Source organism: Physella acuta, unplaced genomic scaffold (assembly GCF_028476545.2).
Source record: "Physella acuta isolate Inbredline_101_S28 unplaced genomic scaffold, ASM2847654v3 ptg001294l, whole genome shotgun sequence".
NCBI lineage: Eukaryota > Metazoa > Mollusca > Gastropoda > Physidae > Physella > Physella acuta.
This window is the reverse complement of record NW_026732809.1, coordinates 98,496-125,088: the sequence shown is the minus strand read 5'-3', so window position 1 is coordinate 125,088 and position 26,593 is coordinate 98,496. Positions and strand designations below refer to the sequence as shown.

Sequence of the window (26,593 nt, the reverse complement as noted above, 5' to 3'; positions counted from 1 at the left end):
GCACCCAGATACATTGAGTCACACAGCTGTAGCACCAAAATACATTGGTTTATGTGGCATTAAAACCAAGATACATTGGTTTAATGGAATGTACATAGCACGATGATACATTTTGTTGCATGAGTGAGTGATGGTGTTGAAAATCGACGCACAATAACCATTTAATTATTGATTTTATAACACTATTCAAAGTGGCAGAAATGTTGACAACAAATTTACGAAAAATATAAAAGTTGAGAAAAAGCAAAACAGATGAATAAATTTAACTGAAAACATTAAAAATTAAATCTTGAGATGGTCCAGCCTTAAACGTAAGGATTTTGCCACCTTGTTTGAAGGTGGTCGAGCCTTAAACTTAAGGAATTTGTCACCTTGTTTGAAGGTGGTCGAGCCTTAAACTTAAGGATTTTGTCACCTTGTTTGAAGGTGGTCGAGCCTTAAACTTAAGGAATTTGTCACCTTGTCTAAAGGTGGTCCAGCCTTAAACTTAAGGAATTTGTCACCTTGTCTGAAGGTGGTCCAGCCTTAAATTTAAGGAATTTGTCACCTTGTCTAAAGGTGGTCCAGCCTTAAACTTAAGGAATTTGTCACCTTGTCTAAAGGTGGTCCAGCCTTAAACTTAAGGAATTTGTCACCTTGTCTAAAGGTGGTCCAGCCCTAAGGATTTGCCGCTTTATCTGCCGGCGGCCCTGACTTAGCTGCTAGCGCCTTATTATACTGTTTAAGTGCATCAGTTTTAGCTTTATTTCTTTCCTTGAGTTGTTTCAGCGCCTTCTGTTCGGCTTTGAGGGCCTTCTTCTTCTCAATGAGGATGAGAGTTTGTACGTGCTCCAGCATCAGAGAGACGGCCCAGATCATTAGGATGACGCACCACGAATTCTCGAGACCGTACAAGATGACTGCTGGGTCGATGCTCTCTTTGACGTTTTGGTCCATTTGGATATCTGTTGAGGTTATGGGCACATTTGTACACATGTTACGGTTATGGGCACATTTGTATACATGTTGAGGTAATGGGCACATTTGTATACATGTTGAGATTATGGGCACATTTGTATACATGTTGAGGTTATGGGCACATTTTATACATGTCGAGGTAATGGGCACATATGTATACATGTTTAGGTAATGGGCACATTTGTATACATGATGAGGTAATGTGAACACTTGTATACATGTTGAGATAATGGGCACATTTTATACATGTTGAGGTAATGGGCACAATTGTATGCACGTTGAGGTAATGGGCACATTTTATACATGTCGAGGTAATGGGCACATATGTATGCATGTTGAGGTAATGGGCACAATGGTATACATGTTTAGGTAATGGGCACATTTGTATACATGTTGAGGTAATGTGAACACTTGTATACATGTTGAGGTAATGGGCACATTTTATACATGTTGAGGTAATGGGCACAATTGTATGCACGTTGAGGTAATGGGCACATTTTATACATGTCGAGGTAATGGGCACATATGTATGCATGTTTAGGTAATGGGCACAATGGTATACATGTTTAGGTAATGGGCACATTTGTATACATGTTGAGGTAATGTGAACACTTGTATACATGTTGAGGTAATGGGCACATTTTATACATGTCGAGGTAATGGGCACATTTGTATGCATGTTGAGGTAATGGGCACAATGGTATACATGTTTAGGTAATAGGCACATTTGTATACATGTTGAGGTAATGTGAACACTTGTATACATGTTGAGGTAATGGGCACATTTGTATACATGTTGAGGCAATGAGCACATTTTATACATGTGTAGGTAATGAACGCATATGTATACATGTTTAGCTAACGGGCACATTTGTATACATGTTGAGGTAATAGGAACATGTATGTACATGTTTAGGTAATGGGCATATTTACATACATGTTGAGGTAATGGGCACATTTGTATACATGTTGAGGTAATGGGCACATTTGTATATATGTTGAGGTAATGTGAATACTTGTATACATGTGTAGGTAATGGGCACATTTGTATACATGTTGAGGTAATAGGAACATGTATGTACATGTTTAGGTAATGGGCATATTTACATACATGTTGAGGTAATGGGCACATTTGTATACATGTTGAGGTAATGGGCACATTTGTATATATGTTGAGGTAATGTGAATACTTGTATACATGTGTAGGTAATGGGCACATTTGTATACATGTTGAGGTAATGGGCACATTTTATACTTGTTTAGGTAATGGGCGCATTCTAATATCTATTGAGATATAAAGATTAAATATAAAAATGGCTGAGATTGTGGTGGGGGTTGCCTTTTTTGTTGTTGATGTTTGTGTTATTTGTTTGTGATTGTGGGGAGGGTTAGGGTTTATGTCAGTGTTTATCTGTTTTTAGACATAGAAATACGAGGAATGAAGAGGATTTATGTCTATGTATATGTTCTTTTATGCTTATGGTTGTGTGTGTGTTTAGTTGTGGTCATGGTTTGGTTTAGAGTTAAGTATATGGTTATATATTTTCTCAAATGTTGATATTTGCAAATAGACATTATTTGGAACTGCAATATATTCCATAAACTCGGACACGTGAGGCTAAATAAACACACAAGTGACGTTACATTACGGATACGTTTTTCACAAAAGCCAGTGCAAAGCCTGGTCGGGACGGCTAGTTGTGATATAAAGAGGAGATAATAAATTATCATCTTTAAATAGATAATAATGAACTACTATATGAATGTCTAAAACATAAGCATGGGTTCATTCTTAAATTCTAGTAAAAATATTCAATAAATAATAAATAGCGACCCTTGCTTTTCTTTTCACTTATTTAATTACATATTTAAGGAAAATAATTTATTTTCTCCTGTTTTAGTGCTTACTTATAGTAAAACTTTTTATTAAAACGTTTTTGTAATGCATTTTAAAAATCCACTTTTATTTGATTTCGCGATACAAACGATACATTTTTTTTTTATTCCTTCGCGCTTTATTTTTCTATTCGATTTTGTTTAATAGTAATGTAACTATAATTTTTATTAAAATCAGCGTTTATCTAGCAAAAGAAAGACAATGATCCCACCAAATCTGCACCATTTGAAACAGTAATGAACTTAAACTTAAGAAAAACCAATTCTGTTTTATATCTTGAAATTTTAAATCCAGTTGTTAAAATAGTGCATTAAAATAAACACAATAATCCCGCACATACCAGTAGAGACCAAAAAATGTATCCGTAAAAAACAAAACAAATTACTTTTAGTTGAGATGTATTGCTTTTGCCGTCTCTTGTCGTCAGGTGCTAAACATCTTAGTGCCTCGCCCTCAAGTCTGGTTCAAATAAAAAATATCAAGTTTTAACAACTGTACCTTCATACATTTCTTTAAACATTCATGTCTATCTCAAAACGTGGGAATCAAAGCCCTGAAAGAATCCTATTAGATTTAGAACACTTGGCGTAACTGGAGAAAACATCTCAAGTTTTTAACGTAGGCCCTTATTTCATTCATAATTTAGAAATAAAAGATTTATAAAATAGATTTGTTCTCTAACATAGTGTAGTAGTTTAATTCATATATATTCTTATTTGTATTTAATTAAAAAAGATATAAATACATTTACTATTAAATTCAGACACATGTAATAATGGTGTTATCAAAATATTTTCGTTAGACAATGTATGTTGGGCCCAGAGGCGTAGCGACCCTTCCCGGCGCCCGGGGACAAACTTTCGATTTGCACCCCCTTGAACTTTTGATTTGCACCCCCCCTCATACTTTCGATTTGCACCCCCCTCCCTCGAACTTTTCATTTCCACACCCCCCCTCAAACTTTCAATTTGTTTTTCCAACCCATTTTGGCGCCCCCCCCCCTAAGGTCGGCGCCCGGGGACATATGTCCCCCCCCCCCTCGCTACGCCTCTGGTTGGGCCCAAGATTGAAAATAAACTGCCTCAGTTTGAAGATCTAGATCACCTTGGATTGCTCATCTAAAAACCAATTAACAAAGAGGACTCCTTCATGTTGACACATTAATTTAATATCAAAGTGAGGCAAACTTAGATGGAGGGGGACTAATCTAAAGGTATACCGCAATGCGATAAGAAAAGGACAATCGTTTAAACTGAAAAATAACATTAGCCAAGTCCTTTTTATTTTATCCGCACGCCCAAGATACTGACACAAGGGTGTTACCCAACCTCATAAAAAAATTGGCGAATGACGCCCAAAGTTGAGACTCACACACAAGAAAAGTTGGTGTGTGATAACCAAAGTTATGACTCACCCACACGAAAAGTTGGTGTGTGATAACCAAAGTTTTGACTCACCCACAAGAAAAGTAGGTGTATGACGCCCAAAGTTATGACTCACCCACAAGAAAAGTTAATGTGTGATAACCAAAGTTATGACTCACCCACAAGAAAATTGGTGTGTGATAACCAAAGTTATGACTCACCCACAAGAAAATTGGTGTGTGATAACCAAAGTTATGACTCACCCACAAGAAAAGTTGTTGTATAACGCCAAAAGTTTTGACTCACCCACAAGAAAAGTTGGTGTTAGCCGTGGCGGATTCTTCGCTGTGGCTAAGCTTGCTCTTATCATTTTTGCTGGCTATGGACTTTTCACCCATCTACGGAGAAAACAAACATGCAATCAAGTATTCTGTCGTGGCTAGTAATTATAAAACATGCGTCTTTTTGTAAATGTATGTTTATATTGACACTTTGTTAAATACATAGAGACTAAATGCTTAGTGTGATTTGTCCAGCGTAATGTGAATCATTTATTTCTTCCGACATTGACTCAATTAGGGCCTCGTGAATAAGACATATATTTAAGTTATTTAGAGAAGGTTTAACTTTTATAACTGCTAGCCTTTATAAAAAACAAATTTATACATCAATCGACGCAACACCGTATTAAATGCACACACTGATTAAAAGACGTAAATGATTTCGTTCAATTACCGTTATCTTTTTTTTAGCAATTAGTTTTTAGCAATTGTAATGTTAATATATTAGACTGACCAAGACTGTAATGTTAACATATTAGGCACACCCATATTGTAATGTTAACATATTTGACCGTCACTGTAATGTTAATATATTACACTCACCCAGATTGTAATGTTAAAAGACTAACCCAGTTTGTAATGTTAACGTATTAGACTCATCCAGCTTGTAATGTAAACATATTACACTCACCCAAATTGTAATGTTAACAGACTCACCCATATAGTTGTGTTCACTTTTGGCGTGCCAAAGTTTGGCATGTTCCTGATTTCACAACTCAAAATAAAGCTTCCAGTAAGTGACTTGTGACCCTCCAATGTAATTTGTATGTCTTTGGAAGGGGGCTCTGACAAGGTAGGAAAATCAGTAAAACATTTTGTTACTATTTATACAATATGTGTTGTATGGCTAGATGGGGTCCTTACAAGGGACAGTATTTACACTTCATTATCAATATTTAAGGTAAGAGGCATGTTGACACTGTACTTACAGGTGAGCGACATGTTGACACTATAGTTACAGGTGAGAGACATATAGACACTGTATTTGCAGGTGAGAGACATATTGACACTGTACTTTCAGTTGAGAGACATATCAACATTGTACTTACAGGTGAGAGACATATCAACACTGTACTTACAGATGAGAGACATATCAACACTGTACTTACAGGTGAGAGACATAACACTGTACTTACAGGTGAGAGACATATCAACACTGTACTTACAGGTGAGAGAAATATCAACACTGTACTTACAGGTGAGAGACATAACACTGTACTTACAGGTGAGAGACATATCAACACTGTACTTACAGGTGAGAGACATATCAACACTGTACTTACAGGTGAGAGACATATCAACACTGTACTTACAGGTGAGAGACATAACACTGTACTTACAGGTGAGAGACATATCAACACTGTACTTACAGGTGAGAGACATATCAACACTGTACTTACAGATGAGAGACATATCAACACTGTACTTACAGGTGAGAGACATATCAACACTGTACTTACCTTACAGGTGAGAGACATATCAACACTGTACTTACAGGTGAGAGACATATCAACACTGTACTTACAGGTGAGAGACATATCAACACTGTACTTACAGGTGAGAGACATATCAACACTGTACTTACAGGTGAGAGACATATCAACACTGTACTTACCTTACAGTTGAGAGACATATCAACACTGTACTTACAGGTGAGAGACATATCAACACTGTACTTACCTTACAGGTGAGAGACATATCAACACTGTACTTACCTTACAGGTGAGAGACATATCAACACTGTACTTACAGGTGAGAGACATGTTGACACTGTACTTACAGGTGAGAAACATATCAACACTGTACTTACAGGTGAGAAACATATCAACACTGTACTTACCTTACAGTTGAGAGACATATCAACACTGTACTTACCTTACAGGTGAGAGACATATCAACACTGTACTTACAGGTGAGAGACATATCAACACTGTACTTACCTTACAGGTGAGAGACATATCAACACTGTACTTACAGGTGAGAGACATATCAACACTGTACTTACAGGTGAGATACATATTAAGACTGTACTTACAGGTGAGAGACATATTGACACTGTACTTACAGGTGAGAGACATATCAACATTGTACTTACAGGTGAGAGACATATTGACACTGTACTTACAGGTGAGAGACATATCAACACTGTACTTACAGGTGAGAGACATATCAACACTGTACTTACAGGTGAGAGACATATCAACACTGTACTTACAGGTAAGAGACATATCAACACTGTACTTACAGGTGAGAGACATATTTACTTACTGGTGACAATAAGTTCAACGGTGTCTTCTATAAAGTGTGGTAAATCGCTGGGGATGTATCTCACTGGCTTTGGTGTTGTTGTAGTCTTAGTTGTGGTGGTGGGAGTTGTGGTAGGTGTGGTTGTTGGCGTCGTGGTAGGGGTTGTGGTTGGTGTAGGCGTGGTTGTCGGGGCAGGAGTTGTAGGAGCAGGGGTTGTAGGTTCTGGAGTCTGTACAGTGGTCGGCTCCACCGCGGCCCCCGGATCCCCTTGGGCCGGAACTGACAAGAGCATCAATTGTGATATAACAATGCGACAGTTGAAAGAGCATCAGTTGTTACATAAAAATGTGAGTTGAAAGAGCATCAGTTGTTATATAAAAATGTGAGTTGAAAGAGCATCAATTGTGATATATAAATGTGACAGTTGAAAGAGCATCAATTGTGATATAAAAATGTGAGTTGAAAGAGCATCAATGGTGATATAAAAATTTGAGTTGAAAGAGCATCAATTGTGATATATAAATGTGACAGTTGAAAGAGCATCAATTGTGATATAAAAATGTGAGTTGAAAGAGCATCAATGGTGATATAAAAATGTGAGTTGAAAGAGCATCAATTGTGATATATAAATGTGACAGTTGAAAGAGCATCAATTGTGATATAAAATGTGAGTTGAAATAGCTACAATTGTGTTATAAAAATGTGACATGTTGCGCATTGTGAGACCAACAATATTGGAGTGAGCTTTCTGTAGCGGACCCATTTGTCGTGCGTACAAAAAAGGTAAGATGATGGTAATGTACCTAGTTGTTTAAGTTTAGGACTACCATGAATATGAAGTTATCAATTGTTTTAGGCAATGTACCTGTCATTAAATTTTACACTGCTTTGAATCAATAAACAATAAATTGCAAGGCGTATTAACCTATGATTAAATGTGTTTACTGTCAATAATATAAATATGTGACGCATACCTAAAATACTAGACAAATCTATACTCTGATTGTGGTATTTCTGAAAAGAAAAAAAAATGATAATTTATTACAATAAGTTTACTAAATCATAGTTCCTCGAAATTTTTTTTTTGGTTTGAAAATTTATTTGTAAATAAATATGCGAAAATGGAGGCATCATAATTCCTATTCCAGATAATATATCACAGAGGGTATCAGTGTTTCTTCCAGACTTTTTTCTCCGGGGGAAGGGGGGGCACTTGAAATCTTCGGGGGGGGGGGGGGGGGGGGGGGGCGGTAAACTTTCTTCGGGGGGCGGACGCTGCTAATAGTATATATTTTCTATATAAATTATATAAATTTCATTTCGTTCGGGGGGGGGGGGGGGCTTCGCCCTCCCGAAGAGATGCCTGGAAGAAACTCTGTACGGTATATCAAAAGAATAGGATGCTATAGGCAATATGTGAAATGTTGTTCAGTTTGTTACAACACCATACACTTATAATTGACATCAAACCCGACCCGGATATGACCCGAATATGACCCGAATATGACCCGAATATGACCCGAATATGACCCGAATATGACCCGAATATGACCCGAATATGACCCGAATATGACCCGAATATGACCCGAATATGGCCCGAATATGACCCGAATATGACCCGAATATGACCCGAATATGACCCGAATATGAAACCAAACAACGTACCTGGTGACTGCCCACATATCTGCCTTTTAGTGATCTCTTGTTGCTACACAATGGAATAGATAAAAAAAAAACATACTCAACTAAAAAAACAAGGGCATTTATTTTTTTTTAATTTTTAAAGCGTTGATAATTAATCATACCATTTGTTTTTAAATAATTTTATTGCACACAATAAAAATTCGACATCAAAACCTGCTTTACATTATAGTTATTTTTTTAAAGTTTCGTTTAAATTATGTTTAGTAATGTATAAAGCAAATGGCTAAGTATATATTCACAATGCAGATTATATTTTGATCATTTCGGAGATGTATTTTCCTTGCGATATGTTAATTTTATGATATTTTGCCTGCACTTTATTTTGTCTTCGGAATATTTTGTCTTTGAAAAATTTTGTCTTCTATCTATTATGGAGATGTGCTCTCTGAAATGCTGTTTTTATATTTTGAAAAACATAAATGTACCCGTATATCAAATAATCAGTAAGTTAATTTTCATTTTTCGTACCTGACGATCGATGGGATAGATGAAGTAGAGTTAATCTATTTCGTGACCACGGCATATGAAGATATGGTGTGGTCATTACTATTATCAGTCGCATTTACTTGAACCTAAGCTGGATAAACCACAGACTCATGTCCAAGATCCGAACTTGAGACGAGCGCTCTATCACTTGACCATATCACCCCATTTTATCGCTTTGAGTCGAGCAGGACATAAAGAGAATGTCTGATGTCATTTCTAGCGACCCCCCCCCCCTGTCTTTGAACTCGGCCCTGACTTGTTAAATTCAGTCATGGAATACAGCTATCATTTTTCTTTATAACCATCTACACTTTGTTGCAAAAAGTAATGCACTTGATTTTGCCACAAAATTACATCTTTTTTTTTTGTGTCAAGTTAAGCTCAGAATCTTCTTCTTCTTCGTTCTTAATTTTAGTGTTGGAATAGATCCCCTCCAGCAAAATTAATTATACGTGTCAACTGGTTATGCGCCACTGAGGCCATTGACTCCGAAGCTCACAATAATTGTTGTATTAAATTTTTTTTGTACAATATTTTTAAAATTATTTGCACAATATCATTTCGACGTTGTAACTTATGAGGTTTAAACAAAATTTTGAACAAGAAAAAAGAATGGACCAACTGTTTTTGGTCCTGAAAGAACTCCAGCTTGATGCGGATCTCACGGCTGTCTTCATCAGTCACCCCGAAGATCTCGAGTTTTGGGATGCCTTCCCCGGTGGCTGCGACAATCCTACAACGGTCGTGGCCGTCCCTTGCGAATGTGCCCTGAAACAGATTCAACCATGTGGATTCACGAGGTGTGGAAACATTTAATCCAGATTAATGCTAATCCACCGTCTTGTTTCAGAGTAAGCTATTGCCATTACCTATTAGATTAATAATAATTGCAACTTCACTCTAGAAATTTTAAGCCAAATGGGAACAGACAACTTTTGTACGATAAACGAGAATCAAAACCACAAGCCCTTACAGCACATAGTACCAGGAATTCTTCACCTTTCACCAATTTACCTCAAAACCTAAACCTTATCCTAAAAATTACTGTCTACGCTTTTCCTCAAAACCTAAACCTAATCCTAAAAAATTACTGTCGACGCTTTTCCTCAAAACCAAAACCTAATCCTAAAAGTTACTGTCGACGCTTTTCCTCAAAACCTAAAGCTAAGCGTAAAAATTACTGTCTACGCTTTTCCTCAAAACATAAACCTAAAAATTACTGACAACCTTTATCCCCTTGACGGCATAAATTTAGTTTTAAAATCTCTAACCCGATGAGCATAATGTAAAAAAATATTTTAAATCGATAAACCAAGAAAGTAATAGTTAAAATCTATATTCCTTCTCAGTGCAAAAGATGTAAACGTAATATGAACAAGTTATACCGAAACGCATCAAGTTTACCTTGCTGTTTCGTTGGTTATATATCTCAGTTTACCTTGCTGTTTCGTTGGTTAAATATCTCTTATTATAAAGTTTACCTTGCTGTTTTGTTGGTTATATAATCTCAGTTTACCTTGCTGTTTCGTTGGTTATATATCTCAGTTTACCTTGCTGTTTCGTTGGTTATATATCTCAGTTTACCTTGCTGTTTCGTTGATTATATATCTCAGTTTACCTTGCTGTTTCGTTGGTTATATATCTCTTATTAAAAAGTTTACCTTGCTGTTTCGTTGGTTATATATCTCAGTTTACTTTACTGTTTCGTTAGTTATATAGCTCAGTTTACCTTGCTGTTTCGTTGGTTATATATCTCAGTTTACCTTGCTGTTTCGTTGGTTATATATCTCTTATTATAAAGTTTACCTTGCTGTTTCGTTGATTATAAATTTGTTATTATAAAATTTACCTTGCTGTTTCGTTGGTTATATATCTCCTTGGCCATGACGATTTGGCTCTTTTCGCGGCTGGCCAGCGCTGTCCACGTGATCTCTCTCACGGCGTAGTTTTCCTGGCACAAAATATGGGGAGTGTCAATAGAGCACAAAATATGGGGAGTATCAATAGAGCACAAAATATGGGGGGTGTCAATAGAGCACAAAATATGGGGGGTGTCAATAGAGCACAAAATATGGGGAGTGTCAATAGAGCACAAAATATGGGGTGTCAATAGAGCACAAAATATGGGGAGTGTCAATAGAGGACAAAATATGGGGAGTGTCAATAGAGCACAAAATATGGGGAGTGTCAATAGAGCACAAAATATGGGGAGTGTCAATAGTGCACCAAATATGGGGAGTGTCAATAGAGCACAACATATGGGGAGTGTCAATAGAGCACAAAATATGGGGAGTGTCAATAGTGCACCAAATATGGGGAGTGTCAATAGTGCACCAAATATGGGGAGTGTCAATAGAGCACAAAATATGGGGAGTGTCAATAGTGCACCAAATATGGGGAGTGTCAATAGAGCACAAAATATGGGGAGTGTCAATAGTGCACCAAATATGGGGAGTGTCAATAGAGCACAAAATATGGGGAGTGTCAATAGTGCACTAAATATGGGGATTGTCAATAGAGCACAAAATATGGGGGGTGTCAATAGAGCACAAAATATGGGGGGTGTCAATAGAGGACAAAATATGGGGAGTGTCAATAGAGCACAACATATGGGGAATGTCAATAGAGCACAACATATGGGGAGTGTCAATAGAGCACAAAATATGGGGAGTGTCAATAGAGCACAAAATATGGGGGGTGTCAATAGAGCACAAAATATGGGGAGTGTCAATAGAGCGGGGGTGACCTACCCTCAACTCTCTCGAATATTCCTCGAATACGATTTTTTATCAATTAATACCTACTCAAACTTTTAAAAAGAATAGAATCTCGTACATGAGAGAGAGAGAGATAGAGAGAGAAAGACAGAGAGGGAGAGAAAGAGAGAGAGAGGCAGAGAGAGAGACAGAGAGAGAGACAGAGAGAGAGACACACACACAGACATATTGACAAAATTACAAAACTAAGTTTTCCGACGCATTGAGTATTAAAACGTCGAGGTTTTTGAAAATCTCGATTTCTTTGCACGATTACAATACTTCCTCTATACTTCGTATACGAGAAAAGTAGAAAGTGAAAGTTTCTTTTAAAAACGTATCGAGTTCATTTTCATCCAAATATTTTAATGTTTTAACAATTGTAGGAAACTTAGTGGCTGTGCTCAGATTATAGTCAAATAGGCTCCCGTATAACGTATGATCACAAGTAAATACTAACATGTTGTAAATTGAAATATATTTATATATTATTTTTGTGTGTGAGAAAACATGTAAAATGGAATATTTAAGTGTACTATATTTTTGTTTTAAAACGAATTGTAAATTGAAATATTTTTATATATAATTTTTTTGTGTGAAAACATGTAAATTGGAATATTTTAATGTACTAATTTTTGCTGAGGTGCTGGGTTCGAAGTATTTACTACACAGTCAGATGTATCTCAAGTTTAACCCAATTATTATAACATACGAGCCGACCCGCGGCATATCATACGCCGCTATTTAGTTGTTTTTTTCTACTTTTCAGTAATTCATAATTTTTTAATTCGACAGTACCAATGCTGCCACTGAAAAAAATTGCTTAAAAACACTAAACCCCCCTTCCCCCCCCCCCCCCCACGTGAAAGCAGCCTCCTCTTAGTTACCTCCTCTAAGTTTAAAATCGTTTCAAACTAAATTATCTGCCCCTAATAGCCGTCACCAAACCCGTCTCTATGATTGTAAAATGTAAACAGCGTGAACCACAGCTCACCAGGCCATGTGAGGGGGTGGGGGGGGGGGGGGTGGTAGCGATAGAGAGGAAGAGAGGGGGCTGTAAGGCGCGCTTGTAGCTTGTTTTCTAAAGGCTCCCAGAAGAGAATTATATATATAGATAGATATCGATAATTCTGGGGGGGGGGGAATGACGTCACGATTTATTTATTTTTAACACTAACGTCACCAACATCTGCCACCTTACTATGATTGATCTTTTAAAAGGATTGAACTCCCAATCCAGAGTCCCCTCTTTGCCGTCACACATGAAGATTTTTCTTTCCGGTTTCTTCGTGAAATCTGCAGAGATAAAGAAACATAGTGTACAATTTGTTTCAGGTGCTCGTATGATTTTTTTGTTAATTTCATTATTATTTTACTTCTCTGTTTATCTAAATGTATTAACTCAAAATATCGATTTTGTTTTAGTTGTTAATAATTGTAACTGGTCAGGGGGGTCATCCATAAATGACGTCACACTCGTAGGGGGGAGGGGGGTCCGTAATTTTGTGACGATGTGTGATGAGGGGGAGGGGGGGGGGTCAGATGTTGCGACGTCACATTTTTGCATTATAAAAAAGCAATGTTAGAAAACGAATTTTAGACGTTATTTCGCGTTATAGATAACTGTTTTAATAAATTGTAATAGTTTAGACAAGATTTTGGAAAAATATCGATGTTTTTAAAAAATTCAACTGCAATTTTGAGGGGGGTTGTAGGTTGAGGTGTGACGTCATTTTAGGGGGGGGGGGGGTCTGGCTTTTTGTGACGACGTGTGACGGAGGGGAGGGGGGAGGTAAAAAGCGTCAAAAAAGCGTGACGTCATTTATGGATGACCCCCAAAGGGTATATGTTCGACTACTAATTCCGTATACGAGAATGTAAGAATGCAGGAAAAGTTGAGAAAAATCAGTCCGGTAGAAATTATCTTTTTTTTTTTTTTGAAAAGAAAAACGGAAGTAGAGTTAAGCACTATTTCCGCTTAACAAAAATGGCTCCAAATTTGACAGAATTAAGAGAATATAATCTTATACATATGCATGCAATTATATTTACATATCTGAAACGAATAATGCTTATTTTTTCTAGTACCACTTCCGTATAATGGAGGGCTCTAGTTATTGTGTTCCTTTAGAAATAGAGAAAAGTAAGGCCAACCACTTTCGGTTTAAAAAATTCTTTAGAAAGTTGACGCGTATTACAGACATTTGGGATATCGGAAGTGTAGTAACCACTTCCTTGTACCGTAAATCGCCCACATGTTAGAATAAAAATACAAACTAGAAATAATACACATATGAAATTTGGTCCACTAAACTGGTACAGTCAAGTTATCATGCAAACACTGACGAAGAAAATTGAAAAACTAAGTAAGTTTTTTTAGGTTCAGGAAGGTCATTAAAAGTAAATTTAAAAAAAAAAATTAAAATCTCGATTAAGATTTCACAAGATTTCAATAGATACTTTATATTGCCTTTATACATAAAGTGGGGGGGGGGGGATTTAAAACTGCACGAAATTTTGTTCAAATTTTGTGCTCGATTACAATACTTTCTTTATATTATTATTCTGAACAGGAGAAAGTAAAAAGTAAAGAGGAAGCCACAAAAACAAATGGTTGCGTGTGGACTAAAGTAGGTTGCCTTAACCAATTCAGGGAACTTTTAAAAATATATCGTAGTATCTACGTAACATTTACAACATAGACTTTATTATTAACATTTAACAGAGCTTATCAACTTATTTTTCATTATTTACTCTTAGGAAACTTGTAATTGCAGATTTCAAGTTAAATTTGAAACGTTTACAAAAATGTATACTGAAAAATATATTTAAATAAATATTAGTTCGATGTTATTTTAAATATAAAAAAGTAAAGTTTGCCTTTCAAACCTGACGGTCAATGAGGCGAGTGAAGTAGAGTTCACTTGTATCTGTGACCTCGGCATATGAAGAGATAGTGTGGTCAGCTCTATGCCCAGCCGCCTTTACTTTCCCTAAAAGGAGTTGGGTGGACTCAGGGACGGCCTACTGACTTGAACCGGATTCGAACTCAAGACTTACGAGTTAGCAGTCCAGCTCTCTAACGCTAGACCACTCCGTCCCACTCCGAGGTCACAGAAACAAGTGAACTCTACTTCACTTGCCCCATAGACCGTCAGGTTGGAAAGGGAAACTTTTACTTTAAATATAATTTCATTTAAACTTCACGCACAGTTAAACGTTAGATTTAACGTAAGGCTAAATTAAATGAAACTCACCAACTACGGCAATCTGTTGCCGCTCCGTTAGCTGTGCCCACTGACAGACTACAAATTTATCCTGTGTGGAGTCAAAAAGTTATATGTCGGTTAAAATAAACTCTAATGATTAGTTGTATGTGGAGTCAAATAGTTATATGTCGGTTAAAATAAACTCTAATGATTAGTTGTATGTGGAGTCAAATAGTTATATGTCGGTTAAAGTAAACTCTAATGATTAGTTGCATGTGGAGTCAAATAGTTATATGTCGGTTAAAGTAAACTCTAATGATTAGTTGTATGTGGAGTCAAAGAGTTATATGTCGGTTAAAATAAACTCTAATGATTAGTTGTATGTGGAGTCAAATAAACTCTAATAATTAGTTGTATGCGGAGTAAAATAAACTCTAGTAAATATTTTTATTTAGAGTCAAATAAACTCTAATAATTAGTTGTATGTGGAGTAAAATAAACTCTAATTATTAGTTATGTGTGGCGTAAAATAAACTCTAATAATTAGTTCTATGTGGAGTAAGAATAGGTAATTATTATTTCAGTGTAGTGCGGAGGTAGTACATTGAATTATCGGGAGGAATGGATTTGGGAATCTGAATAGCTTTGTAAAATTACGTGGCAAAAAATGCAAACTTCAGCGGGTAGAAGTTTGTTAGGTCGTGATATTGTGTCATGTTGTGTTACAGTGAAAATTTACTCACACGTTATATACATATATATATATATATATATATATATATATATATATATATATATATATATATATATATATATATATATATATATATACTAGCCGTCCCGGCCAGGCCCTGCTCTGGCTTCTGTGAAAAACCTTTCTGTTAAAGACCATTACCTGTGTGTTTAGTAATCATCATAAACCCGGCATTGCCCACCCAAACCACAACCAACCAAAACCAAAACAACAAAACGCAAACATAACGCTAACACAATTACAAATACAAACGAAAACGAAAACCTAACAACAAACCCAACCACAACAACAAACACCAATACCAACACAAAGAAAAAAACAAACGAAAAAGCAAACGAAAACAAACCAAATCCAAACGCAAAACCAACCACAAACACAAATACAAACCCAAAGAAAAAAACACAAACAAAAACGAAAAAAGAAAGAACAAAAAACGAGCCAAATCAAAACGCAACCACTAACGCAAACCCAACCTAAACACAAAGAAAACACTAACGCGAACATAAACGCAAAGTGCTCACAGTCTAGCCCGGGGCGGAATCGCCTGTTTCAGCTTAATAAACGACTATAGTACCCCAACTTATTCATAGTCTTTTGCACTCACTTAAACGAACGCGCCTGTTTCAATTTAATGAACAATTTTAATACTCCAAGCTTATCCGTAAAATACCTACAACATTTGCACTTGATCAATCCCCGCTAATTATGTAATTATATTTTTTCCCAACACCAAAACAAAGTAATAAAAAGTAAATTCTTTTCCACTAATGCAATGTTTTTATAAAGGGAAGTAATTGTGTTTTCCTAATTTATCAAAGGGAAGTACGTGCTAAAGGACTAAACAAAGACATAATTAGAATTTTTGAAAAAGATGATATTTTTTAAAACTTGTGTTTAATGAACATGCCGACAATTATTACTTTCAGTTTGAAAAATGAAAATTATTTCCCAACACTTTCAATATTAATTGTTTAACTCATAAATTTTGACCATAAGGACTTTAATAACCTAACACTTAAATCCATTGAAGTATCCGCGACAAACATTTTACACTTTACATATTACAAGTTACATACAGAATTGAGCTTTATATATATTATATATATATATATATATATATATATATATATATATATATATATATATTATATAATTATATATATATATATATATATATATATATATATATATATATATATATATATATATAAAAATTATATATATATATAAATTATAAATATATATAAATTATAAATATATATAAATTATATATATATATATATATATATATATATATATATATATATATATATATATATATATATATATATATAACATAAAGTTTAAAAGTTATTATAGGTCATCTCTTGTAGTTTAAATAAAGATTCATGTAAGTTCATAAAAATTGTAAAATTGGAAACGGAACTTAAAAGATGTATATTGTTTCTGTTTCCCCTTCTATTATGCCTTTGATCAAATCACCAGCAAAGATATCATTGGGAGAGCTACTTGGTGGCAACAACGTCACGAATTTTGACCAACTTGACGACAACAACCTCACGAATTTTGACCAACTTGACGACAACAACGTCACGAATTTTGACCAACTTGACGACAACAACGTCACGAATTTTGACCAACTTGACGACAACAACGTCACGAATTTTGACCAACGACGACAACAACCTCACGAATTTTGACCAACTTGACGACAACAACCTCACGAATTTTGACCAACTTGACGACAACAACCTCACGAATTTTGACCAACTTGACGACAACAACGTCACGAATTTTGACCAACGACGACAACAACCTCACGAATTTTGACCAACGACGACAACAACCTAACGAATTTTGATTAACTTGACGACAACAACCTCACGAATTTTGACCAACTTGACGACAACAACCTTACGAATTTTGTTCAGCTTGACGACAACAACCTCACGAATTTTGACCAACTTGACGACAACAACCTCACGAATTTTGACCAACTTGACGACAACAACCTCACGAATTTTGACCAACTTGACGACAACAACCTCACGAATTTTGACCAACTTGACGACAACAACCTTACGAATTTTGACCAGCTTGACGACAACAACCTCACGAATTTTGACCAACTTGACGACAACAACCTCACGAATTTTGACCAACTTGACGACAACAACGTCACGAATTTTGACCAACGACGACAACAACCTCACGAATTTTGACCAACGACGACAACAACCTAACGAATTTTGATTAACTTGACGACAACAACCTCACGAATTTTGACCAACTTGACGACAACAACCTTACGAATTTTGACCAGCTTGACGACAACAACCTCACGAATTTTGACCAACTTGACGACAACAACCTCACGAATTTTGACCAACTTGACGACAACAACCTCACGAATTTTGACCAACTTGACGACAACAACCTCACGAATTTTGACCAACTTGACGACAACAACCTTACGAATTTTGACCAGCTTGACGACAACAACCTCACGAATTTTGACCAACTTGACGACAACAACCTCACGAATTTTGACCAACTTGACGACAACAACCTCACGAATTTTGACCAACTTGACGACAACAACGTCACGAATTTTGACCAACTCGACGGCAACAACGTCACAAATTTTGACCAACTCGACGGCAACACGTCACAAATTTTGACCAACTTGACGACAACAACGTCACAAATTTTGACCAACTTGACGACAACAACGTCACGAATTTTGACCAACTTGACGACAACAACCTAACGAATTTTGACCAACTTGACGACAACAACCTAACGAATTTTGACCAACTTGACGACAACAACCTCACGAATTTTGACCAACTTGACGACAACAACCTCTCGAATTTTGACCAACTTGACGACAACAACCTCACGAATTTTGACCAACTTGACGACAACAACGTCACAAATTTTGACCAACTTGACGACAACAACGTCACGAATTTTGACCAACTTGACGGCAACAACGTCACAAATTTTAACCAACTCGACGGCAACAACGTCACAAATTTTGACCAACTTGACGACAACAACGTCACAAATTTTGACCAACTTGACGACAACAACGTCACGAATTTTGACCAACTTGACGACAACAACGTCACGAATTTTGACCAACTTGACGACAACAATGTCACAAATTTTGACCAACTTGACGACAACAACGTCGCACGCTTACAATCGACCCCCCCTCCCCCACACACACAAAGTCACAAGCAGTCCGCTAGTTAGTTGTTTGTTACGAACTAAGACAGTATTATTTTAAGGAGGAGTTGCCTTGTTTAGTAGCAGGATCACGATAGGAAAAAGTATCATCGAGTGTAAAGCTATCATTTAATGTTTACTTGGCAATATGAGATATGATTCTGTACAAGAGCTACTAGGCTGTTTAACACGACGTCATGTAAACTCAAGATATTGCATTCAGAGTTATTATCGACTAGTCTAGTGTGGTGATGTGTGGTATTATACTTATATTGGCAGGTGTATGCTTGCATGTAGGCAATGACGTATCGTGGTTTGTATAGCTGTGTATCACGTGATATTTTGTTTACTTTTAATTATGTCACTGTTTTTTAGTAAATTGCGCAAACCATTGTAAAATAATTGATGTTAGAATGGCATCTATTTTAAAATACGACACAAGTTTACAAAGTTGCCAGCAATAAATATTTGTCATAGACGTACAGTAAAACAGGACGTACATTAAAACAGGACGTACAGTAAAACAGGACGTACAGTAAAACAGGACGCACGGTAAAACAGGACGTACGGTAAAACATGACGTACGGTAAAACAGGACGTACTGTAAAATAGGACGTTCGGTAAAACAGGACGTACAGTAAAACAGGACGTACAGTTAAACAGGACGTACAGTAAAACAGGACGTACGGTAAAACAGGACGTACAGTAAAACAGGACGTATAGTAAAACAGGACGTACGGTAAAACAGGACGTACGGTAAAACAGGACGTACGGTAAAACAGGACGTACGGTAAAACAGGACGTACGGTAAAACAGGACGTACGGTAAAACAGGACGTACGGTAAAACAGGACGTGCAGTAAAACAGGACGTGCGGTAAAACAGGACGTGCAGTAAAACAGGACGTACAGTAAATCAGGACGTACGGTAAAACAGGACGTGCGGTAAAACAGGACGTGCGGTAAAACAGGACGTGCAGTAAAACAGGACGTACAGTAAATCAGGACGTACGGTAAAACAGGACGTACAGTAAAACAGGACGTACAGTAAATCAGGACGTACGGTAAAACAGGACGTACAGTAAAACAGGACGTACAGTAAAACAGGACTTACGTGATCGTCTTGAGTTACTGAGGTAAAGAAAAAATAAAACCGAAACGTGTATTTGTCTGACGACATTGTTTTCTCGCTGCATCCACAGCTAAAGGCTGGCGGCTCCTCCGGTACTGCGGTGTTACAGTAAACCCAGTCTTTGATCTCACACGTTTTTTCCTGTGGGATACATAGAGCGTGATAGTTAGGCCGGCATACATAGGGCGGCATTCATAGGGCGGCATACATAGGGCGGCATACATAGGGCGGCATACATGGGGTGGCATACATAGGGCGGCATACATAGGGCAGCATACATAGGGCAGCATACATAAGGCTGCATACATAGGGCGTAATAAATAGGGCGTGATAGGGCGGCATACATGGGGTGGCATACATAGGGCGTGATAGATAGGGCGGCATACATAGGGCGTGATAGATAGGGTAGCATACTTAGGGCATGATAGTTAGGGCGGCATACATAGGGCGGCATTCATAGGGCGGCATACATAGGGCGTGATAGGTAGGGCGGCATTTAAGTGGAAAGCTGGTAATTTGTAACCGCCTAAGAAGAAAATTGATTAAAAAAAAACCAAAAGGCAGTTTGTTTTTAATTAAAGCAAAATTTATTATAAGCCAAACAAGAGTTAAACGAACATTGAGTGGAAGATAAACATTGAAGTTTATAAAAAGGATAATTTTTTTCTTCTTCGTTCTTAATTATAGTGTAGGAATAGATTCCCGCAAACACCAATAAATATAACGTGAGAACTTGTTATGTGCCTTTTAATCCATAGACTCCGATTTCAGCCTGCTTTTCTTTTTATTAAAACGTTTTTCTTAACTCAGCTTCGCGTTTGTTTGTTTGGTTGTTTGGATGTTTGTTGTTAAAATTGACATCGAAAATTAGCCCACTTCTGATTGCTCTAGAGACCTGAAATTTGGCATGCATGCTACTTTCGCCTAACAATTTCAGATGCAATCATAAAAACTAGCAATTAGTGACCGTAATTAGCTTAATTTAATTACGCCCCAAGGACCATAAAATTGAGGACATGATTTCTAAAGATACCGACAAGACTGGAGTCCTAATGACACAGTTACTTCGGCCCCAATCGATGTGAGCGCGCTGGCCGTGATCGTATAGTTGTTAGTACTTCGCGTTGTGGCCGCGACAACCCAGGTTCGAATCCTGGTCGCTCAAGATTTTTAGTCCGTGTATTTATAAACACTTTTTTAAAAACCACGTTTTTCATGTGTAGCAACGGACTAAAAAGGAGAAAATAAAATACTTAAAAAAAACTTTTTAAAAAACCACGTTTTTCTTGTGGACTAAAAAGTAGAAAATAACTATTTACATACATTTGATGACAAAAAACGTGGGTCGGGCAGATGGGTCGGGAAATTTGATGGTGAACGTACCCACGTTTTTTGTCATCAAATGTATGTAAATAGTTATTTTCTACTTTTTAGTCCACAAGAAAAACGTGGTTTTTTAAAAAGTTTTTTTTTAAGTATTTTATTGGATTTGCTTCCATGGCCTTTGTCCAACCAAGAACAAACTGCAAGGCAGCAGTTGTTAGAATTTGGAGTTGTCTCTCCTAGAAGAGTGGCTGTTCCAAGCTGTCTCATCTACCCGAGGGTTCGAACTCGAGACTTTCGTTTTAGGAACCATGCTCTTTACCGACTCGACCACCCCATTTAAAGCATTTAAAATATCTGATCTTTCTTTTCTTCTAATTGTGCAATGTCACTGGTGATTTTTATTTCATGGAAATTTATCAGTATCAGAAATTTCTGTCTTGTACTGTAGCAGATGTCTGAGGAAATTGAAAGTTAAAGGGTTAGTTGTATATTTTGTTAATAGGATTTGTGGAAAATAAATATAAGCAAATATAAAGTTACCATCACCTTTAAAATGTACACTTGTATACTACCACCACCTGTAAAATGTACACTAGTATACTACCACCACCAGTAAAACGTACGCTATTATCCTACCACCACCTTTAATATGTACACCAGTATCCTACCACCACCTGTAAAATGTACACTAGTATACTACCACCACCTTTAAAATGTACACTAGTATACTACCACCACCTGTAAAATGTACACTAGTATACTACCACACCATGTACCTTGTTACCCGCCTTAGCGTTCATAGCTCTAGTCGGCAAGGAAAATCAAAACAAAATGTGTTTAAAAATGAAGCAGAATGGGTTCGTTGGCAAAGAAAAGATAACGAGAAACACCCAATCTCTGACTGTATTTAGAACACACCGCATTCTGACTAAACACATAATAATCATTAAAAAAGTTTAAAAAAACCCACGTTTTCTGATTGAACTAAAAAGCAGAAAATAAATGCTATACATCACAATAATGCAAGCGATCACTCTACTATAAGCGATCAAAAACGTGGGGCGCCGTGATTTTCTTACAGTTTCTAATACTGTTGACTCTCTACAAGCTCCCTAATAAAAGTCAATAGTATTATCTAATCTATAGTAATATAACTTTTACTTCGGCGCCCCACGTTTTTGATCGCTTATAGTAGAGTGATCGCTTGCATTATTGTGATGTATAGCATTTATTTTCTACTTTTTAGTTCAATCAGAAAACGTGGGTTTTTTTAAACTTTTTTAATGATTATTATTTTCTACTTTTTAGTCTTTGTCTGTTTGTTTGCATTAAAATCTTGCTATCGATTTTATCTTTTCACTTTTTTTTTTGGGTAAACGAAGACAACTCGTAAAAAACACGTTGTGTGAATACGTTACTGACTAGAACACATAGATTTGAACCCGTGTCGAGTGGGATAGCAATCGTGTACCCAACCACTCGACCATATCGTCTCCCCCATACTGGCCACCAGTTGTTACGGCTGTTTGTACACAAACACCGCGTGAACACTACTCAGTAAGCATAGAGGGAGAGTACCGAACCTTGTTTTCATCAAATTACAGTTACTGGGTTATGTCCCTTTTTCCCCACGTTTTTACTACAATTATATAGCGCTCTAAAATGCTCAATAAAATGTTTCCATGGATCAATTTAGTAATAATAACAATTGAATATTCTATTGTCATCCAAAACAAAGCTTCCCTGAAAATTTCAGCGCGCTAGCTAACTGGGAAGTGCCAGAAATTTTGATCGCAAGATTTGATTGGAAAGACAGAGACGAAAGCAAGTTAAAGAAAACGTGGGAAAAAACAACTTACCGTTCTGTTGTTTTGTTTGTTCGGTTCCTCCATTCTTGTCAGATCACTGCATCATCTATAGTGATTCCATCGTGGTTCCGCATTTTCAATCGACCAGATTAAGCGAAATTAGGCTGGTTACAAATTTCACACTCCTTCGAATATTGATAGTTTTTTTTCATATTTATGCGTGTTAAACACAATATCAGATTTAGTTTTCAAAGACGTCATTTTCCACGACACTTTCCTCGACACTTTCCTCGACACTTTCCTCGACACTTTCCACGACACTTTTCTCGACACTTTCCTCGACACTTTCCTCGACACTTTCCTCGACACTTTCCTCGACACTTTCCTCGACACTTTCCACGACACTTTCCTCGACACTTTCCTCGACACTTTCCACGACACTTTCCTCGACACTTTCCTTGACACTTTCCTCGACACTTTCCTCGACACTTTCCTCGACACTTTCCTCGACACTTTCCTCGACACTTTCCTTGACACTTTCCTCGACACTTTCCTCGACACTTTCCTCGACACTTTCCTCGACACTTTCCTCGACACTTTCCTCGACACTTTCCTCGACCGTTTTTAAGCCTACTAGATAAACACGCGGAGTGATATTTGAACATTCCACCCACATCCCCACTCCCCATTTAAACAACACATTTACTTACAACAGTTGTATCTTTTAATAATTGAAAGTTGATATGATCATTTTCAGATCTGGACATATCCCGAGAATTCATTCTGTTGAGTATATGCAGAAAATACAAATATCCCATAAAGTCATTCTGTTGAGTATATGCAGAAAAAACAAATGTCCCATAAAGTCATTCTGTTGAGTATATGCAGAAAATACAAATGTCCCATAAAGTCATTCTGTTGAGTATATGCAGAAAATACAAATGTCCCATAAAGTCATTCTGTTGAGTATATGCAGAAAATACAAATATCCCATAAAGTCATTCTGTTGAGTATATGCAGAAAATACAAATGTCCCATAAAGCCATTCTGTTGAGTATATGCAGAAAATTCAAATATCCCATAAAGTCATTCTGCTGAGTATATGCAGAAAATACAAATATCCCATAAAGTCATTCTGCTGAGTATATGCAGAAAATACAAATATCCCATAAAGTCATTCTGTTGAGTATATGCAGAAAATACAAATGTCCCATAAAGTCATTCTGTTGAGTATATGCAGAAAATATTAATGTCTTATAAAGTATTTCTGTTGAGTAGGCCCCTATATGCAGAACATACTAATGTCCCATAAAGTAATTATGTTGAGTGTGTTCTTGCTAAAGCTGTCATTAAACAATCACTTTTAAAGCATGTATTAAATCGGAAATAGCGTAAACTGATACTTCCGGTAACCGTAAATCACTCAATATTGGACACAAAAAAGAGGCCTAAAAGATAATAAGCCTATGTATGAAATTTCATTTAGCTAACTAATACAGTACTCAAGTTTTTTGGTATTCTAGAATATTTTCGAACTAGAAATAGAGCTAAATACCTCTTCCGGATAACATTCGATATAATGCTTTTTAATGAAATTTCGTCAAAATATCTGAAACAGTAGGCTACTCAAGTTATCGTTTTAAAAGATAACACATTTTTAATTATACAAATGGAAAAGTGTTTATGGCTGTGACAAGAGAACGCAATAAGCAATGACGTCACATGCCACATGTTTAAACTACGGAATGAACACAACACTTATAGCGTCAACTTCCAATTTTAGAATATGAAGAAATGAACTATTTCATTCAAATTTTATTTCGATCTATAGATCTCCTTATCAAATGAAAAAGAACTTACTCTATTAAGCATGAATGTTATATAAAAAAATACAACATTTGTGTTATTAAGAAACCTCCTCTATAAAGCATGAATGCAATGTCAAACAAATACAACATTTGTGTTATTAAAAAAACTTACTCTATGAAGCATGAATGTTATATCAAAAAAATACAACATTTGTGTTGTATTAGTAAAAAATTTACTATATGAAGCATGAATGTTAAATCAAACAAATACAACATTTGTGTTGTATTATTAAAAAAAACGTACTCCATGAAGCACGAATGTTAAATCAAACAAATACAACATTTGAGTTGTATTATTAAAAAACTTACTCTATGAAGCATGAATGTTAAATCAAACAAACACAACATTTGTGTTGTATTATTAAAAAACTAACTCTATGAAGCATGAATGTTAAATCAAACAAACACAACATTTGTGTTGTATTATTAAAAAACCTACTCTATGAAGCATGAATGGTATATCAAACAAACACAACATTTGAGTTGTATTATTAAAAAACTTACTCTATGAAGCATGAATGTTAAATCAAACAAACACAACATTTGTGTTGTATTATTAAAAAACTTACTCTATGAAGCATGAATGTTAAATCAAACAAATACAACATTTGTATTATTAAAAAACTTACTCTAAGAAGCATGAATGTTATATCAAACAAACACAACATTTGTGTTGTATTGTTAAAAAAACTTACTCTATGAAACAGTGTTGCATGAAAGGCTGGTTGATAAGAGGTGGTAGATCTTCCAGTGTCAAAGTTAGGGCTTCACACAGACCTTTGTTAATAAGGACAAAAACAGACGTCAACATGCACATACACATATTATATACTATATACACAAGCAAAAACCTATTGATATCTACAATTAGACTTATGCATCCACTTAGCAACATATAAAAATCCAAATCTAACATTCTAAACCCAAATCAACACACAAACACCTAAATACACTTTTCCATATAGAAGATTTAACAACCGAGCAATTTTAAGAATTATAATGATGACTAAATCATCTAGATCTAGATCAGATAAAGATTTAGAATTTATCTAGACCTAGATAAAGATTTAGATTTTAGAATGTGTCTGTTAGTTATTACTGTTGGCAAAATAGTATTTTCTTCCAAATCAACAATGAGCCAGACACGCAAGTTTGCCATGGATATAAACTATATTTTCTTTGTTCGACACTTACTTAAATAAGTCAGCATCCAGAAGCCAACGGGCAATAAGAAAGACTGAGGTTTTAACACAAGCATCTTTTATATATGTGTCTCTTACGGTTGTCAGTTCTAGTCAAAGTGTCGCCTTCCGAGTTCACTTGCTCAGACACTTTAGGTGCAAACGTATAATCTCTAGATCTAGTTTTTGCTCTTACAAAAAAGGTGTGCACGATCTAAATCTATCACGCCTATTCAAACAAACTATATAATACAAGTTTTTATGATATACGATATTATAAACACACCAAAAAATTAAAAAAAAACTAATATAAAAAAAAAATTATAATGCA

General features: G+C 36.1%; 1 protein-coding gene across 2 annotated transcripts; it reads right to left on the bottom strand.

Moving 5' to 3' along the window:
* Positions 1 to 449: 449 nt before the first annotated feature.
* Positions 450 to 26,376, bottom strand: LOC131958128 (uncharacterized). 2 transcript variants are annotated; one of them, XM_059323006.1, is made up of 15 exons: positions 26,276 to 26,376; positions 25,777 to 25,858; positions 23,924 to 23,996; positions 20,062 to 20,220; positions 15,010 to 15,070; positions 12,954 to 13,048; positions 10,846 to 10,947; positions 9,619 to 9,764; positions 8,472 to 8,514; positions 7,781 to 7,820; positions 6,828 to 7,085; positions 5,217 to 5,344; positions 4,525 to 4,616; positions 3,240 to 3,313; positions 450 to 944 (listed from the first exon to the last, which is right to left on the bottom strand). In XM_059323006.1, the coding sequence occupies exons 1-15, from the start codon at positions 26,337 to 26,339 to the stop codon at positions 658 to 660; spliced, it is 1,704 nt and encodes a 567-aa protein (XP_059178989.1). In that variant the 5' UTR covers positions 26,340 to 26,376; the 3' UTR covers positions 450 to 657. The 2 variants fall into 2 exon arrangements, with proteins under 2 accessions (XP_059178989.1, XP_059178990.1); XM_059323007.1 differs by lacking the exons at positions 25,777 to 25,858; positions 26,276 to 26,376 and adding an exon at positions 25,194 to 25,197.
* Between the last annotated feature and the right edge of the window lie 217 nt (positions 26,377 to 26,593).